This window comes from Taeniopygia guttata, chromosome 23, assembly GCF_048771995.1.
Source record: "Taeniopygia guttata chromosome 23, bTaeGut7.mat, whole genome shotgun sequence".
Classification (NCBI taxonomy): Eukaryota; Metazoa; Chordata; class Aves; order Passeriformes; family Estrildidae; genus Taeniopygia; species Taeniopygia guttata.
This window is the reverse complement of record NC_133048.1, coordinates 1,522,846-1,539,627: the sequence shown is the minus strand read 5'-3', so window position 1 is coordinate 1,539,627 and position 16,782 is coordinate 1,522,846. Positions and strand designations below refer to the sequence as shown.

Sequence of the window (16,782 nt, the reverse complement as noted above, 5' to 3'; positions counted from 1 at the left end):
CACGGGGTGATAGATAATGACCATTAAATACAATTTTGTTTATTTTTCCAATTATGAATTATTTTATGTTTCTTACAAATGCTCAGCAGAACTGGGATTTGGCAGTGTCTAACTCCCCTTTTTCCTGGTCTCAGATCTTACATCATTGCACTGGGTTTTGTGGGCAAATTTTCAGAGTCAAGCAGAGAATTTAAATTCGGAATAGAATTGAGCCCTTTGGGAATGGTGGGGAAGAGAGCAAACCATAATAAATACTTTTGCAATTTAAAGAACTAAGCATGGCAGGACTTAGATAAGAAAGACCCACAAAGGGAAAAATTCTAGTTAGGATGAGATCTGCTTTTTCATCTCTTACTTGGAATTTTTGTTGTCACTCCATGAGAACAGCTGGGGTTTATTTCCCAGAAGAGGAATATTCACATGAGTTACTAAGTTTTTTTTTCCTTGAGGCCAAGAAAGTAAATATTACAGTCATTTCCAGGAAACTGTGCCCAGAAAGAGTCCCTGCTTATTCCCAAGCAGGCATTTCTGAGGTGTGGAGCGGCCAAGGCTGGTAATTTCATTGCAGATCATTTGATCCATTAATTCCTGCTTGTGCTGCTTCCCTTTCCAAACCTCCTGCATGTCCCATTGAACTCTTCCTTCCTTCTTCCTTTAAGAAGCGGGATATGCTGCACTCAACTCATGGCCAGAAATGCTCAGGGTCTGACTCTGGTGAGTCTCTCACTCCCCTGAGTCCAGCTGGAAGGGGGAAACCCATTTATCAGCCCCAGGATGCCTTAAGCTCATTGCAGCCATTGCTGTCCCAAATTTTGGGTTTAGTAGACTCACAAACATTTACATGCATGGGCTCTAAATTCCTGCAGCCTCAGTACTCATTGTAACACTTATACTGATTGCACATGCAGCTGATCTGGGTTTTATTGGCCAAATCATTCAGTTCTCAGCCAACAGATAGGAAGGGATTGACCATTTAGTTATACAAGGTAATTAATGTACGAGACAGAAAAATTAGGAGTTCTGCTTACATGAAATAATAAAGAATTTGGGAAGAGTTAATGTGCTGAATTTATTTTTCTAATCATTTCCTTGACCCAGTTCATCCTGTGAAGCTCAAGGAGGACATTCTCTCATGCACATTTGCTGAGCTGAGTTTTGGCTTGTGCCAGTTTATTCAAGAGGTGCGGAGACCAAACGGAGAAAAATACGACCCTGACAGCATCTTATACTTGTGCCTTGGAATTCAGCAGGTAACTCTGGCACTTGGAGCACTGCTGAGAACATGCAGAACTTGCTCTGGTTACTTATGGGACATCCACAGTCCCACAGAGGAGCTTGGGATTTATAGAGGAGGCAAGAATGTCTCTTTTTTGTTTCACTGTTTGCCTTAGTCCTATATATGACCCATTTTTCTGGGCTTTTTTAAAGTCACAGTGACCAAGTTCTTCTATCCTTATAGAAATATGATGTTGGGGCCTAGATCTCTCCTTTCATACTGGAGTGGTCCCAGTCCCTGCAGGAAATTTGATGTTTTACTAGACATTTCACCAAAGTGTTTGGCCCTATAAGACACTGGGACATAAGAAAGGAAAAGAATTTGTTGTGCTGTATCTTCTCTACAATGTTATATAATCATAAACTCTTTGTCTTCCTGGTTTTTTTCTCTTGCAGTACCTGTTTGAGAATGGTAGAATAGATAACATTTTCACCGAGCCCTATTCCAGGTTTATGATTGAACTTACAAAACTTTTGAAAATCTGGGAACCTACAATTCTTCCAAATGGTAGGACACGTCTCTTGTTTTATGTAGCTGCATGACAAAGCTGTATCAAAAATTAATGTTTTCTCAGGGCCAGGAAGAGAATGGGATCTGAGGCTCTCACATTAGTCTCCCCTCTCTACAACATGGATTTTTTTGTCTGTTTCTACCAGTTATGATTACACTTAAATGTATCTTTGCCTCTGATCAATCCTTGGAAAGAAAGGATTCCCATTCTGGCACTCAACACACTAGTTTTCTTCTTCCCTCAAGTTTTAGCTCTTTTTTTAATACAAGTAACCAAAATTTAATGCTGTATTTGAGAGGAGGTACTGCAAAATCTGTGTACAGTTGCACTGGTATTTCCCTATTAGTGCTGGAAATACTCCTGATGAGTTTGGGGATCACATTAGCAAGTCATTGGAATCTTGTCTCAACTCCAAATTAAGATTTCCCAAATTCTGCAGATACTTTTAATTGTTTTTCAAGCCCGATTATGTGGTTTATAGAGCTGGACACCAACCCTGGGAGCACAAAACATCTTTAGAGTATCAGTGAAATTTGAATGATGTTGGCAACTCCACAACTGCCTTTTCATTTAGAAAAATGAACTTTTTATTTAATACAGAAATAATCCAATTACCTATAGTTTGCTGCACACAGTGAATATTTTTTTACAACAAATTTCTTCTAAGCCCCCACATCTCCCTTTCCTGACTTAGGATAATCAGAATGGGCTATTTATAATAAAATGGGACATTTTAAACTCCTGCTTCATGTAGTAGGAATTACACATTGTTGCAGTTGGCTGACTGTGGTTTAATACAGTGAAATTAAAACTTAGTGAGAACCTGCTGGTGTCTGCAGTTCCTTTTTATCCTTCTCTTTAGGTATTGGAAGATCATGCTGTTGCACAGCTTGGTTCTCCAAGCTCCCTCTTATGTTTGCCCATGCACTATTCTGGTTTTATTGGATTACACTTGATGATAGGTGTGAATTTGATTTGATATGTGGTTCATAAATAGAGGTTAGCCGAAAGAGGATTCATATGCATAAATAACTATTTTCGTTTTTCTTTGCCCATCCTTCGTAGGTTATATGTTCTCAAGAATTGAAGAGGAACACTTGTGGGAATGTAAGCAGCTGGGTGCATATTCCCCCATCGTTTTGTTGAACACCCTTTTGTTCTTCAACACCAAATACTTCCAACTAAAGAATGTCAGTGAGCACCTGAAACTGTCCTTTGCCCATGTTATGAGGCGCACCCGAACTCTGAAGTATAATACTAAGATGACATATTTACGTTTTTTCCCACCCTTTCAAAAACAAGAGGTAGAATCAGGTGAGTGCTCTCTGATCTTTAGTGTTTGGGCAGTCACATTTGTGTGGCCTGAATTACAGAATCAGAGAATTCTGTGATTTTGTATTTTCTGCTTTTCTTTTAAAAAGGACTGGAGAGAAATATGTTCTGCAGTAAGCAGAGCTAAGCATATGCTGTTATCCTGAATACATTTGCAGTATTTTTCACTGTACTAAAGAGAAATACTGAATGAGCCAAGGCACCCAGGAAAAACTTACAAAGGTGTCACATTTGGTTGCAAGTTTGTTTAATAGTAGTTCATAACATCTTGCATAAAGCTCTATTAATACTGCAAGAGTTAAAAGCCTTTCCTGAAGTCCTTTTCTCAGCACTTCATAATCTTGGGTTTTGCAGGTCCAGACCTTTATGGTGGCTTTTTAATTCCCATATTTGTCCTGGGTGTGTGTGGGGAACAGACCAGGCAGCCCCAGTGGAGAACAACAGTATGGGGCTTGCACTTAGAGGCAAAGACACACAGATTTTTGTTCTCAGTTAATTTTGGCACTTGGGAAAGGGAAGTCTTTGATCTTTTTGTCTTCTTCAGTTCGTAGTTCCAGTGCATTACATGAATTTGTCTTTAATAAGTAAAATTATATCCTCCATATGTATCTGCTAGTTCTTGTGGGTTTTCTACATGAGGAATGGGCTTTGGAGCTGGTCTGTAGGATGTGCAGTCCTTTGCCCACCCAGCAGATAACACCAGGTGACCATGTTTGGATGGTGACACGTGGCAGAACCAGTTCAAGGAGTGGGTCTGGGTGATGCAGTCACCACTGGGTGCTGGGCTGAGACACCAGGCCTTGTTTCTGAAGGTGCTGGTTTTCACTGAACTTCTGTGATACCATTTTTGTGTATGCAGATAAATTATCAGTAGGCAAAAGGAAACGCAGTGAAGATGAGGAGGTTCCAACAGCAGTGGAAATGGCTGAAAACACAGATAATCCCCTCCGGTGTCCAGTCCGACTTTATGAATTTTACTTATCAAAATGGTAAGTGACAGAAGTTGAGTTTTGGTCTGTGTGTAGATTAGAACAGGCTTTTGAGCAAGGAGCCCACTCAGACCTTCTGTGCCTGTGCTGTGGTTGCTCTCCCCAGTTTCCAGTCTCTCAGTGGGAGCAGAACAGGAATTCCAACAGCAGCACTGCTGTGAGACCCCCAAACAGCTTTTTTCTTTTTGTTACTGGTGTTGAGTCCAGAACAGAGTTACAGAGAGAGATATAGTCTTTAAATAAATAAATTCTTTGATATAAATGTGAGACATTACTACATTCTATCATTAATTGAATGACACTAAAGAGCCTCTGCTATGAAGAAGTTGCTTTGATTTTCTGTTTCTTTATAAGCAACTAATGCCGTGTGACCTAGAAACAACTTAACTGTTCCCTGCTAGGAAGGGGGACACAGTGTTGCCCATGCCAATGTAACTTGGATTTCTTTGCTGACTGTCTCTTAAACTTTTGGTAAGATTGTAAATGCAGCCCAATGTTCCTAAAGCTTGTTTCCTTTGTGTTGGCAGTTCTGAAAGCGTGAAGCAGAGGAGTGATGTGTTCTACCTGCAGCCCGAGCGCTCCTGTGTTCCCAACAGCCCCATATGGTATTCCACGTTGCCAATAGACCCAGGAACCTTGGACATCATGTTAACAAGGATTCTTATGGTGAGGGAGGTACACGAAGAACTTGCCAAAGTCAAATCAGAGGACTCTGATATTGAGTTATCAGACTAACTGCAGTGGGGTATTTTCCTTTGAATACACATCAGAAGCACCAAAATGTGAATACGTCCAGCCTTTGGAAAATGTGTATCAAATAAGCCAAGATAACGTCACCTACAGGCAGATGTTGTACCACAGTGGATGTACAAACTGGAACTGGAAGGAAGCAAGCTGTGTAAGCTGCAAATCCCAATGTCCTGCAGCACCGATCAATGCTCAGAACAAATCCAAGTGGAACTCACCCATTGGATTGGTGCATTAATCCTTTATCTGTTTAGGATTTTTAAAAGTTGTGAGATATTTTTCAGGAAAATGGTTGTGTAAAAACTACCCTCACACTGGTGGGCATGCAGAGCTAGATTGTGGCTCAGGTGACTTCCCAGCCTGCTGGTTGGCAGCCCTTGCTGCCAAGGAACACGTGGAGATCCTTGAGCTCTTCCAGAGGATACAAGAGAAAGGGGTGAGGTTTAGACAAACAGACACCTTCCGTTATAAATACACCTACACGTACACTTTTATCTTTTTTTTTTGTTTTTTTTGGAAACTGGGATCAAATGTTAGGAAGGCAGGAGCCACTGGCCATCCCAATGGACAACTCTGGCTGCTGTTCACTGGTCACACGAGGCCGGACTCCAGCTCCCACTGCGGGCTCGCTCCAGCTCTGGCTGTGTTGGAAGAGGTGCTGTAGGTCAAACTTCCGAGTGACCTTTGGGGAATGTCCAGGAGGGGATGTCCTGGGCTCTGTGCAGAATTCCTTTCTCAGCCCAGTAGCTCTGCAATCTGTCCATATAACCCAGCAAATACTGTGGTGCACGGAAAGTTTATTTCCCTTAAGGCAGCTTTCCTTTCTCCTCTTTCCCTACTCCTATGGTTTTGGTTATTTTGTAAAGCAAATCTAGAGAGGGCTTTATCATTTCAAGCAGGAATACACACACACTCTTTCTCTTTCCACCTTTGCAACATGGGCAGTGTTGTACAAAGGATGCAGTATTACTTCTGACAACAGAACTGTGGTAGAAAATGACCATGTGTGTTTTTATCCCGCCCCACCCAAAGAGATTTAGTCATAGTGTTGGAAATTGAAAGAGATTTTTTTTTTTAAGGCTTGGCTGTTACTGAGTCTTTTGGAAGAGAAAAGTTCCCATGTGGTGTTTAGAGGACAGGACATTATCAGATACAGTCTGTATCTCTGTTTTCTCAAGCTCTAGGTGTGTGTTTCTGATGACCAGTGGTCACAAATTCATTGGAAACCCAAGCTATTTTTGAAGAGGAGAATTGTATTGTTTTTATCTAGCTCTGGTCAGTTATCCATCTTCTGTAACAAGGGTCTGATATTTGAGTTTGTCACTAAAATTTCAAGAGATGAAAATCAACAGCCTTGAATAATATTTCAGGGTTTTTGTTTTGTTTTGGTTGGTTGTTTTTTTTTTATTATTATTTTTTTAGCAGTTACAAAAGTAATTTAACAAAAATAAAATCAGAAAGTAGTCTATTGACGTTGTGTACTTGGTAGTCCTGTCCCTGCCTGTAACAGATTTCACTGATGTATTTTTTAATACAGAAAATTATGTGAAAAGTAAAACCTGCCCCTGATTCTGTCTGAGCAAAGCCCATCTGTGTCTGTCATTTCTGAGCAAATGTTGTGCTTTCTCCATGGCCTGGCATTCCCAGGGGAGCTGCTTTGGCCACTCCTCAGCCCAGGGATGCTCCTGCAGGCTCAATTCTTGCTCCATGAACACCAACCTGCCCCTCCCTATTGTTACAGGGAATAGTGAAATTGCAGGCAGAGTGGATTGGATTGGGAAGGTTCAGGGAAGACAAGATCATGCTGGAAAGGTCAGTTTGTAGGGGATTAATAATGTCTGAGGTGTGTGCCCAGAGCCTCGGTGGCCGTAGCACAGGGGAGGCTCCAGGAATTCCTGTGTCTCCTGGGCAGCTGCTGGGGGTTTTTCCTCCTTCCCTGACCCCCCTGGAGTGAGCAAGGCAGCAGTGAGGACAGGCTGTGGGGAGGGCAGGATGGGGATGGTGTGAAAAATAATCCCAAATTTGAGTGTTCCTTAATAGCAGTAAATAGAAATATTCCCACAGAATAGCATAGGCTATTTGTACCTTATGAGAAACACTTTTCTTCCTCTGAACATCCTCAGTGTTTCTTGTCTGGGAACACTTTCATTGAGGTCAATTTTTTGCAGGCACTTAGAGTGAAAGATACTTGCTTTTCAGATTGTCTCAGCAAGGCAAGTGAAATCACTTTAACTTTCACTGGCTGAGAGCAGATTTGTTAAACATTGTGTAAACTCCTTTGGTGCGGTGGCTGTGACATCACAAACATTTCATTGCAGTTCCATGGTAATAATTAACACAGAAAGTAGTTTTAGTTTCTAATTCATTCCTGCTTGGAGGCCCTTTGGCAATGGTCTGCTTTTCCCAGGGTGTGCCTGGAATGTTTTTGGCTCTTGAGGGATTTTTGTCAGCTCAACTCAAGTCCACACTGATAACACAAGAAGGATTACCTTGAAGGATTGAAGTATATACAAATTATACACACAGGTTCAAAGTCCTGAACACAAACTTGTTTGTAATCAACATTTCTGACTGCTGAGCACACAATTTATTGAAATATTCTTTTAAACAAAAAAAAAAATCATGCTGTGTCCTGTTGAATCCTAGATTTAACTGGGCTGGAAAAGACCTTTGAGATCATCAAGTCCACTCTGAGACCTAACACCAGTTTGTCAACCAGACCATGGCACTGAGTGCCACATCCAGTCTTTTCTTAAACTGTAGTTTCAGTGTGGGCAGAGAAGCAATAAAGATGGGTGTGAGAAAGAAAAAAGGAAAACTTCCTGCTAGCAGGGTTCCAGTGCAGGAGGTGCTCGGTGCAGACCTGCTGCTCCATCCTGGAAGCCACAGAACTAGGTGCAAAAGGAAGTTAAATTACCTTGGGAATTACTCTGCCAACTATTGCTAAAAAAAAAAATCCCAGGATTTCTCTGGAATATTTTCCAACTCCTCGGAGAATTAAAACAGCGGCAAAGTCAGGTGTCCCCAGCTGTGCTGCTGCTTCAGTGGCAGGGCTCACAGAGGTGACTCAGAGGAACGTGCAATAAAGTCACTGGGTTTTTGGTGACAATCTCAGTAACTCCCCAGTCCCCTGAGCAGCAATTTCACTGTTGCCTTAGCAACCAAAGAACCCAGAACAAATACTCGTGCACCCAATGCTTGCTGTGCTCATAACTCTGGCACGGCTGGAACTTTGCTCCCCTCAGCACAACAGGTTCCTCCCCATTCTTCCTTGACCTATTGTCCTTTTTAAATATTCCAGAGACAAAACAAAGATTTGCTGCCCTCATTAAAAAGCTGCTCCCTGGCAGTACTTCCCCCTGTAGTACTTCTAACACGATATGTAAGAAATGAGTTTTGAGCCCTTCAGCTCCCAAGCATTAACTGTTGGGTATTTTTTTTTTCTTTACCTGTGTATGAGCACCAAAAGTATGTAAAAATCACTGACCATTGCTGAGGAGAAAGGCTAGAAAGAGTTTTGGGAGCACTGAAATAGGTGTTGTGCCTCTGAGAGCTGCAGGTCTTGTCTCATGTTGCCAGAGCTTCACAGCTGCAATGGGTGATGTGACAGTGGAGTCCCCACTGGATCCCTTCCTTTGCCTTACAGGGAAATCCCTTTGGTCCAGCACCACAGAGCTGGGCAGTAGGTCTGACTCTGCTTTTGCATCTTCCCCAGTAGGAAATAATTGGTTTGGAAACGATGTGGGGGTCAAATGGTTTTGCACAATATTACTGTGTTTGTTAGGAAGTTGACCCCAGCCCTTTTTTAGGTGGATTTTTTTAAACTAAGGAAAAAAAAAATCACTCAGTGTGACCACTGGCACCAACTTCTTCCAGCAGCAGGGCTATAAGAACTTTCCTTTTTATCTTCAGTTTTCCCACCACAATCTCAAGGAGCATTCCAGAAGTTTTCTGTTGTGTTGTGCTTTCAGAGGGAAAAAGTTTGGACATGCCAGGAAGAGCAAGTGGCCGAAGAGCTATTGCAAGATGCTGGGAATGTGCTTTGGGGAACCAGTAATTGATGGTGCATGGCAAAACACTTATATAAATATTAAGTCCCTAAGATTCATGGTTTTATATTCCAGATATCTCACAGAAGAGGTCTTTGGTCCTCAGCCACTAGCACCAGTGCTGGCTGTGCTCTAAGGAGTGTCACACAGATGCAGAATGGTTTTTAAAGTTATAAAGGCTCAAAAGAACTTGGCCAGCTTGGATTCCTCTAGCCACAGAACTGAAATGTCCGTTGGACATCACATTGCCTAAACTGATGGATTTTCAGTAGGCATTCAGCTTTTATTAAAAAAACAAGACCTGGGATACCTGACTTTCACCTGCCAGGTGGGAGAAGGGAATTTATGACAATGAAACAGTGAAGTTAGATAGAGCTTTACACCCCAAATCTTAAAATGAATCCCAATAACATAATTTTAATTATGGAAGATCCAAGTGGATGTGGGCAGCACAAGCCACACACCACAGCTTTGTTGTGTTGATTCTTAGTCAGCCTTTGGATATGTCAACAGAGGGACTTGGGCCTCTGAGTGCTGGACTTTTTATTCTCTCTTTTGCATATTTATGGCACAAACAGCCAGAACAATTTGCAAAGGTCTTTTTGACCTGCTGGGAGCCAGGCTGCAGCTTTGGAGAGAAGGGTGAGGGTGATGGCACTTGAACTTTGTCCCCAGCTAAGCCACTGACCCATCACCGGCCCCAGCGCACGCTCCCCGTCACTGCTGAGGATCGATGACACCTCATGTCTTGTCCCTTCCAGTCTGTACCTTGGCTGTACCCTCTGTAAATTGGCCAGACTTTCCTACCTCGTTTGGGCATTATGAGGCAGAATTTGCAGCCCCGTGGTAAAAGGTGCTATAAAACTGCAAAGTGTTACTTCAGAAACTGTAACTAGGTCACCAGTGCATCACAACCTCTATTAAACAGACATTTTCTAATACAAGAATTTATAGAGTTCAATGTATGGTATTCATAAGTGAATTACTGAGACCCTCAAAAGAGTTTTTGTTTCAATCATATCTGTACTCTGGAAAAGTGATTAAAAACCTTTAACCTTAATAAAAGAGTGCATCCCTCCTCCTTTCCTCTATGATGTTGGAATCTAAAAGCAGTTTACAAACCAGTACACAGTTTAAAAGCAGAATCTCACAGATTTCATATGGGAAAGGCTCACTAGTTTCTAAGCCACTGTTAAAATTGCAGCTGATCACCTGCACAGCAACACTTGATGATTCCCACCTGGTGTTCCCACTCACACTGGGTTTTGTTCCTCTGGCATGGGCTGTGACTACTCACCTGCCCCAAACTGGTGCAGGGGAACTGGGGGCACCATCAGTCCTGGGGACTGAACATCCCCTGTGCTCTGTCACCTCTAATGTCACCGTCACCCGAGAGCTGCAGCCACACAGAAACACCATCTCTGCTGCAAGCAAAGCACATTTATTGGCTTCAGGGAAATCGCTGCTCACAAGAATCCAAAGCTTTAAAAAGGGAGGAAAGACCCCTGTGGGGGTTTCCCAGCATCTGACATTGTGCATGGCAACGCCTTGGGATCAGGCACCTGCTTGGCTTCTCTTGTCTGGAGTTGTCTCCTCCTCATCCATATTTACCACCCAGGTTTTTGGTGGTTTTTTTCTTGGTTTATCACTTGGATTTTTATCCTTTTTTGGGTTTGTCACTTGGAGGTTTCTTCTGCTTGGACAGCCAGGCACCACTTGCTGCACCAGCTGAGGTCAGGGCAGAAGTCAGCCCAACTTTGGAACTTTGGTACCAAGAGAGAGACCTGCAGCTCCTGCAAAGACAAATCAAGCTGTCACCTCCCAGGAGCATCGAGGCTCTCTGCTGAGGGACTGAGCACGGCACACAGCCAGCCAAGAACTCCTCCTGGGTAGGGAGAGCCCAGAGAGCCCAGGGAGGAGTTAAAGGGCTGCTCTGCCTCTAGAGCAGGCCCACGTTCCCTGCCCTGGAGATGAAGCCCATTCCCCTGCCCTCCCCACTCACCGATGGACTGCAGCACGGCCACGGCGCTGCCGGCCCCTGTGAACCCCAGCGCGCCGAGGCACACCGGGAGGCCAACCAGTACCACTCCTGCAGGGAGCACAGAGCAGTGTTAGGGTGCTCCCTGTGACCCACAGCTCCCCCTCCCACCAGCACCAGAACCGCCCTCCCCAAAATCACCCAGGGAGCAGAGCAGGAGCGAGGGCTGGGGGTGCAGGATGGGGACACCCCTGGGTGACAGCAGAGGAACAGTGTGCAGGGCTGCAGCAGCGGGGCAGGCAGAATTCCAGACAGCAGCCAGTGCTGCCCCTCCTCCCTCCTGCACCCCAATTCTCCCCAGCCCTGGTACTTGCAACCCCCAGCGCAGTCCCCAGGAGCAGGTGAGGGTGGTACCGAGCAGTGAACCCGAGCTGTTCATCCAGTGTCAGACCCTCACCTGCTCCCACTGTGCCTCCAATGACAGCTCCAATGACATTCCTCTTCTTCACTGAGAAAGAAAATGGCAGGAGGGCAGGAAGGACATGAGCATGGACAGCAAAGCTCCCCTGAGCAGTGCTGAGTGCTCTGTGCCAGGCAGAGCAGGATCCCAGAACGAGCAGCAGCTCCTCCAGCCTCCCCCTGCTTTCATCTGCCTCTGGCCCCTGAAGACCCCTGGGAAGAGGCCACTGGTGTTGTGGGTCCCACTGACCCCCAGGTTGGGGGAAAAAGGGAGAAGGGGCAAACCATGGAGTGCCCACCCACCCTGGCCTGCCCTACCCACCTCACCCAACCACCCAGAACAGCACAGGACACACGGCACATGTTACCCCAGTCCCTCACCTGCCACCAGCACAAGATGAATCAAACACCCCGACTGCACACCCACCACCACTACAGCCCCACCTGCAACGCACTTCTGCTTTCAGGGCACCTATCACTGCAGCACATCCCCAGCCCCCCAGAGGGTGGCCAGTGCGCTTCCCAGTGCCACCCCTCGAGCCACCCAACTCACCCATGGCGGGCTGGGCAGGAGCAGGAGCTGCACTGGGTCCTCTGTGAGCCTGGGCCTTCGAGAAACAAGAACAAGATGTATTTCCATGAGCAGTGAGTGGGGCTGGCGGGGCTTTGGTGTCCTGTACAACCGTGCTCAGCCATGCCCATCCCACCCAGGAGCCCCCAGTTACCCACACAAGCAGCAAGTGAGGTGAGCAGCCCCCCGTTATTGCCCCCCAGAGAAAAGATGCTGTACCCAAACACCCACTGTGGGACCACAGCACCCGACAGCACCAACCTGTCCTGTGTGTACTGTGCTCTGAGGGTCAAAGCGCAGCAGGAAAGATCCCAACAGGAAATGTCACGACAGGTAATTTATGAGAAATTGCTTAGTCACTGAGTTTCAGTTTCATTCTCATTAACTCTCGTGTTGCTGTCCCTGCTGGAGCAGGGCTGGGGCTCCCCCATCTCCAGGACATTGGACCTTGGGGCTGTCCCTGCAGGGAGCCTGTGCCACGATGCACACCAAGCACCACCACACACACACATCATCAATGCACTTTTATTAAAGATTTCTAAAGGATTTATTGCTCGAGGCCATTCAAAACATTTGAAGGGGCAGCTGCAGTTCTGTGGGGTTTTCTTGTTCCAGCAGTTGGAAGACGCCAATCAGGCTTCTTGGAAGGAAGGAAATCCACTTCTGTTCAATTGCCATGGTAATCAGGAGTTCTAATTCTGGTCAGCAAGGCATCAGCTGCTGCTCGAAGGCCCGGGCATTTCTTTCCCCCCTATAAAGACCAGACTGTCATGGCCCAGAAGCATTGAGGCTGCCTGCTGATGGACAATCATGAGGCAGGGACAGGCAAAAATATCTCTCCACTAAGGGTCTCCTCATTCTGTGCCAGAGTTGGCCTGCAGTGAGCTCTGCTCCCTGAGCACACCCAACCCCTTTCTGCTCTCCATTTCCACCTCTGACCAGTGCTGCCAGTGCACATAGGAGTTGCTGCCACGGAGCAGTCACCTCCCTGCACAGCCCCTGATGCCCTCAGCCCTGACTCCTACCCCAGCAGGTCCTGCCTCTTGCCCCACATTGGGATTAATCCCTTTGCCAGATTTCAGTTGGGTTCAGACCAGTGATGGGTTCAAGGGCAGCTTTGGCTTCAGAGCAAGCCCAGGGTACAACCCCGTGTTCCCACCCAGCACAGCCCAGCCCCGCTGCCCTCCCCACTCACCACGATCACCACGTCCACGCCCATCAAATGCCATATTGGCATTCACAGAGTAATTCCTGGTCTGAGTCATTGCTACGGCTGCAGGGAGCACAGAGCAGCGTTAGGGTGCTCCCTGTGACCCACATCTCCCCCTCCCACCAGCACCAGAACCGCCCTCCCCAAAATCACCCAGGGAGCAGAGCAGGGAGCGAGGGCTGGGGGTGCAGGATGGGGACACCCCTGGGTGACAGCAGAGGAACAGTGTGCAGGGCTGCAGCAGCGGGGCAGGCAGAATTCCAGGCAGTGGCCAGAGCTGCCCCTTTCTTCTTGGCACACAACCAGCAAAGCCGAGTGCTTCACCCAGTGCTCGATGCTCACCTACAATTGCAATGCCTATGACAAAGAGTGCGAAAAATGCCGTAGGAACTGGAAGGAAGAAAATAACAAATGTTCAGGAGTGTGGGCACTGAAGCTCCTCCAGGCTGGAGACCAGGTCGCTGTGCCAGGCAGGGCAGGGCAGGGCAGGGTCCCTCTGGCAGCAGCAGCTCTCCCAGCACTGCCTCCTTCAGCCCTGCAGCGCCCGGGAGGAGAGGGGAGAAGGGGCCAACCCCAGGCTCCCTGTGCCCCCCACATTGTCCCACTGCAGGTCCCGTGTCCCAGACCCCTCGACCACCCAACTTACCCATGGCGGGCTGGGCAGGAGCGAGAGCTGCGATCAGTCTGCTCCAATCCTGGTCCCTTGGGAAGCAAAAACAAGATTTTCTTTCATAGTTTGCAGGTGGGGTCAGCGGGGCTTTGTTGCCCTGCACAGTCACCCCCAGCCGCCCCTCTCCCGCCCAGGACCCCCGGGACCCTCCCTCACAAGCAGAGCCCCCCAGCCCCGGCTCCTGCCCGGCCGGGTTTTGGTGGCTGCTTCACCGGCGCAGTGAGATGAGCAGCCCCCGGTACTGTTCCCCCCTCAGGGAAAGGGAGATGTCCCCAAACACCGACCTGAGATAGTGTCACCTCACGCCACCGGCCTCTGGTGATCTATTGTGCTCTGACAGGAAAAGGTGGAGGCCTGAACATCCGGGCCTGTTAGCTGATTTCCAGAAATTTTTGAAAGGGTTCGCTCAGTTTTACTTTCTGTTTACCTCTTCATGTTGCTCCTCAGTCCAGCTTCACATCGCTGGCCCTGCTCACAGCACCCACAGGCAGCAAAGTCACTGTTCAGTGCCACCCCCAAGACACCAACCATTGCCGTGGGCCGTCACTGTGGCTGCCACCACAGCCACGCTCCCCCCAGGACGCTCTGGCAGCACCCCAGGAGCTCCCCATGGCCAGTCCCCAGGGATCCGGCCCTGAGGAGCCCAGACACGGCTCCCAGGAGCCGAGACAAGTCCCCAGCCCGGCAGGAGCACTGGGGCACAGCGTGCCTGGCAGGAGCAGCTCCCCTGTCCCAGCCCAAATCAGAGTGGGTGTCCTGAGCCCGAGGCTGCAGAGCTGCACCCACTCCAGCCCTGGGGCCCTGCCGGCTGAGGTACCTGAGCCACGATGCACACCAAGGACCACCACACACACCCACATCATCAATGCACTTTTATTAAAGCTTTCTGAAGCATTTATTGCTTAAGGCCATCCAAATCTGTTAAAGTGGCAGCTGCTGGTCAATGGGGGCTTCCCAGTTCATGCTGTGGAAGACATGAAGCAGGCTACTTGGAAGGAAGGACATCCACTTCTGCTCCCTGGCCATTGTAACCAGCATTTCCTCTGATCCTCAAGGCAACGGCTGCAGCTTGGGTGCAGGGAGTATTTCTCCCCCCTATAAAGACAGGATTATTATGGCACAGAAGCATTGAAGCTGCCTGCTAATAGACAAGCACAAGGCAGGGACAGGCAAAAATATCCACTAAGGGTCTCCTCATTCTGTGCCAGAGTTGGCCTGCAGCGAGCTCTGCTCCCTGAGCACACCCAACCCCTTTCAGCTCTCCATTTCCACCTCTGACCAGTGCTGCCAGTGCACACAGGAGTTGTTGCCACGGAGCAGTCACCTCCCTGCACAGCCCCTGATGCCCTCAGCCCTGACTCCTACCCCAGCAGGTCCTGCCTCTTGCCCCACATTGGTTTTGATCCCTTTCCCACAGTTTGGGCACATTCAGACCAGTGATGGGTTCAAGGGCAGCTTTGGCTTCAGAGCAAGCCCAGGGTACAACCCCGTGTTCCCACCCAGCCCAGCCCAGCCCCGCTGCCCTCCCCACTCACCACGATCACCATCTGCACGCGCAACAAACACCATATCGGCATTCACAGAGTAATTCCTGGTCTGAGTCATTGCTATGGCTGCAGGGAGCACAGAGCAGCGTTAGGGTGCTCCCTGGGACCCACATCTCCCCCTCCCACCAGCACCAGAACCGCCCTCCCCAAAATCACCCAGGGAGCAGAGCAGGGAGCGAGGGCTGGGGGTGCAGGATGGGGACACCCCTGGGTGACAGCAGAGGAACAGTGTGCAGGGCTGCAGCAGAGGGGCAGGCAGAATTCCAGACAGTGGCCAGAGCTGCCCCTTTCTTCTCAGCAGCACAACCAGCAAAGCCGAGTGCTTCACCCAGTGCTCGATGCTCACCTACAATTGCAATGCCTATGACGAAGAGTGCGAAGCATGTCACAGGAACTGGAAGGAAAAAAATAACAAATGTTCAGGAGTGTGGGCACTGAAGCTCCTCCAGGCTGGAGACCAGGTCGCTGTGCCAGGCAGGGCAGGGCAGGGCAGGGTCCCTCTGGCAGCAGCAGCTCTCCCAGCACTGCCTCCTTCAGCCCGGGAGACACCCAGGAGGAGAGGGGAGAAGGGGCCAACCCCAGGCTCCCTGTGCCCCCCACATTGTCCCACTGCAGGTCCCGTGTCCCAGACCCCTCAAGCACCCAACTTACCCATGGCGGGCTGGGCAGGAGCGAGAGCTGCGATCAGTCTGCTCCAATCCTGGTCCCTTGGGAAGCAAGAACAAGATTTTCTTTCGTTGTAGGCAGGTGGGGTCAGCGGGCAATGGTCGCCCCCAGCCGCCCCTCTCCCGCCCCGGAGCCCCCGGGACCCTCCCTCACAAGCAGAGCCCCCCAGCCCCGGCTCCTGCCCGGCCGGGTTTTGGTGGCTGCTCCACCGGCGCAGTGAGATGAGCAGCCCCGTTACTGTTCCCCCCTCAGGGAAAGGGAGATGTCCCCAAACACCGACCGTGAGATAGTGGCACCTCACACCTCCGACCTCTGGTGATCTATTGTGCTCTGACAGGAAAAGGTGGAGGCCTGAACATCCGGGCTGGTCAGCTGATTTCCAGAAATTCCTGAAGTTGTTCACTCAGTTTTACTTTCTGCTTACCTCCTGACCTTGCTTCCTCTTCTTGCACAGGGCTGGGGCTCTCCCATCCTCGGGGTCGCAGCCTGGGGGTGTCCCCTCAGGGAGCCCTTTCCCCCCAACACCTCGGGGAGCTGAGGGGAAGGACACGCCGGGCTGGGCGCTCCTCAGGCCTGTGCCAGGCACTCCAATGTGTGCTTTCCCCAGAGGTTTGGGGCCGGTGGAACTCCAGGGCTCTAAGGAGCACCCACAGCAGTGTGGAGGGCAGAGCTGAAGCCTGCCTCCTCCACAGTCCCCAAAGCCAGCCCAAGCCCCTCTCTGCATCCCCCATTTGCTGCTGCTGCTGCTGCTCTGGGTCAGGATGCACCAACTCCTTC

The 16,782-nt window shown here is 48.7% G+C and overlaps 1 protein-coding gene across 7 annotated transcripts in view; it reads left to right on the top strand.

The window, feature by feature from the left end:
* LOC100227613 (zinc finger MYM-type protein 4) overlaps nt 1-6,439 on the top strand; it is a 33,784-nt gene extending 27,345 nt beyond the window's left edge. For all 7 annotated transcript variants that reach the window (XM_030290210.4, XM_030290212.4, XM_030290211.4 and 4 more), the window contains 5 exons: nt 1,099-1,250; nt 1,672-1,783; nt 2,853-3,101; nt 3,979-4,108; nt 4,636-6,439. In XM_030290210.4, the coding sequence (XP_030146070.2) occupies nt 1,099-1,250; nt 1,672-1,783; nt 2,853-3,101; nt 3,979-4,108; nt 4,636-4,843 (851 nt within the window). In that variant the 3' untranslated portion in view covers nt 4,844-6,439. The remainder of the gene's footprint in view (nt 1-1,098; nt 1,251-1,671; nt 1,784-2,852; nt 3,102-3,978; nt 4,109-4,635) is intronic.
* The last annotated feature ends 10,343 nt before the right edge of the window (nt 6,440-16,782 follow it).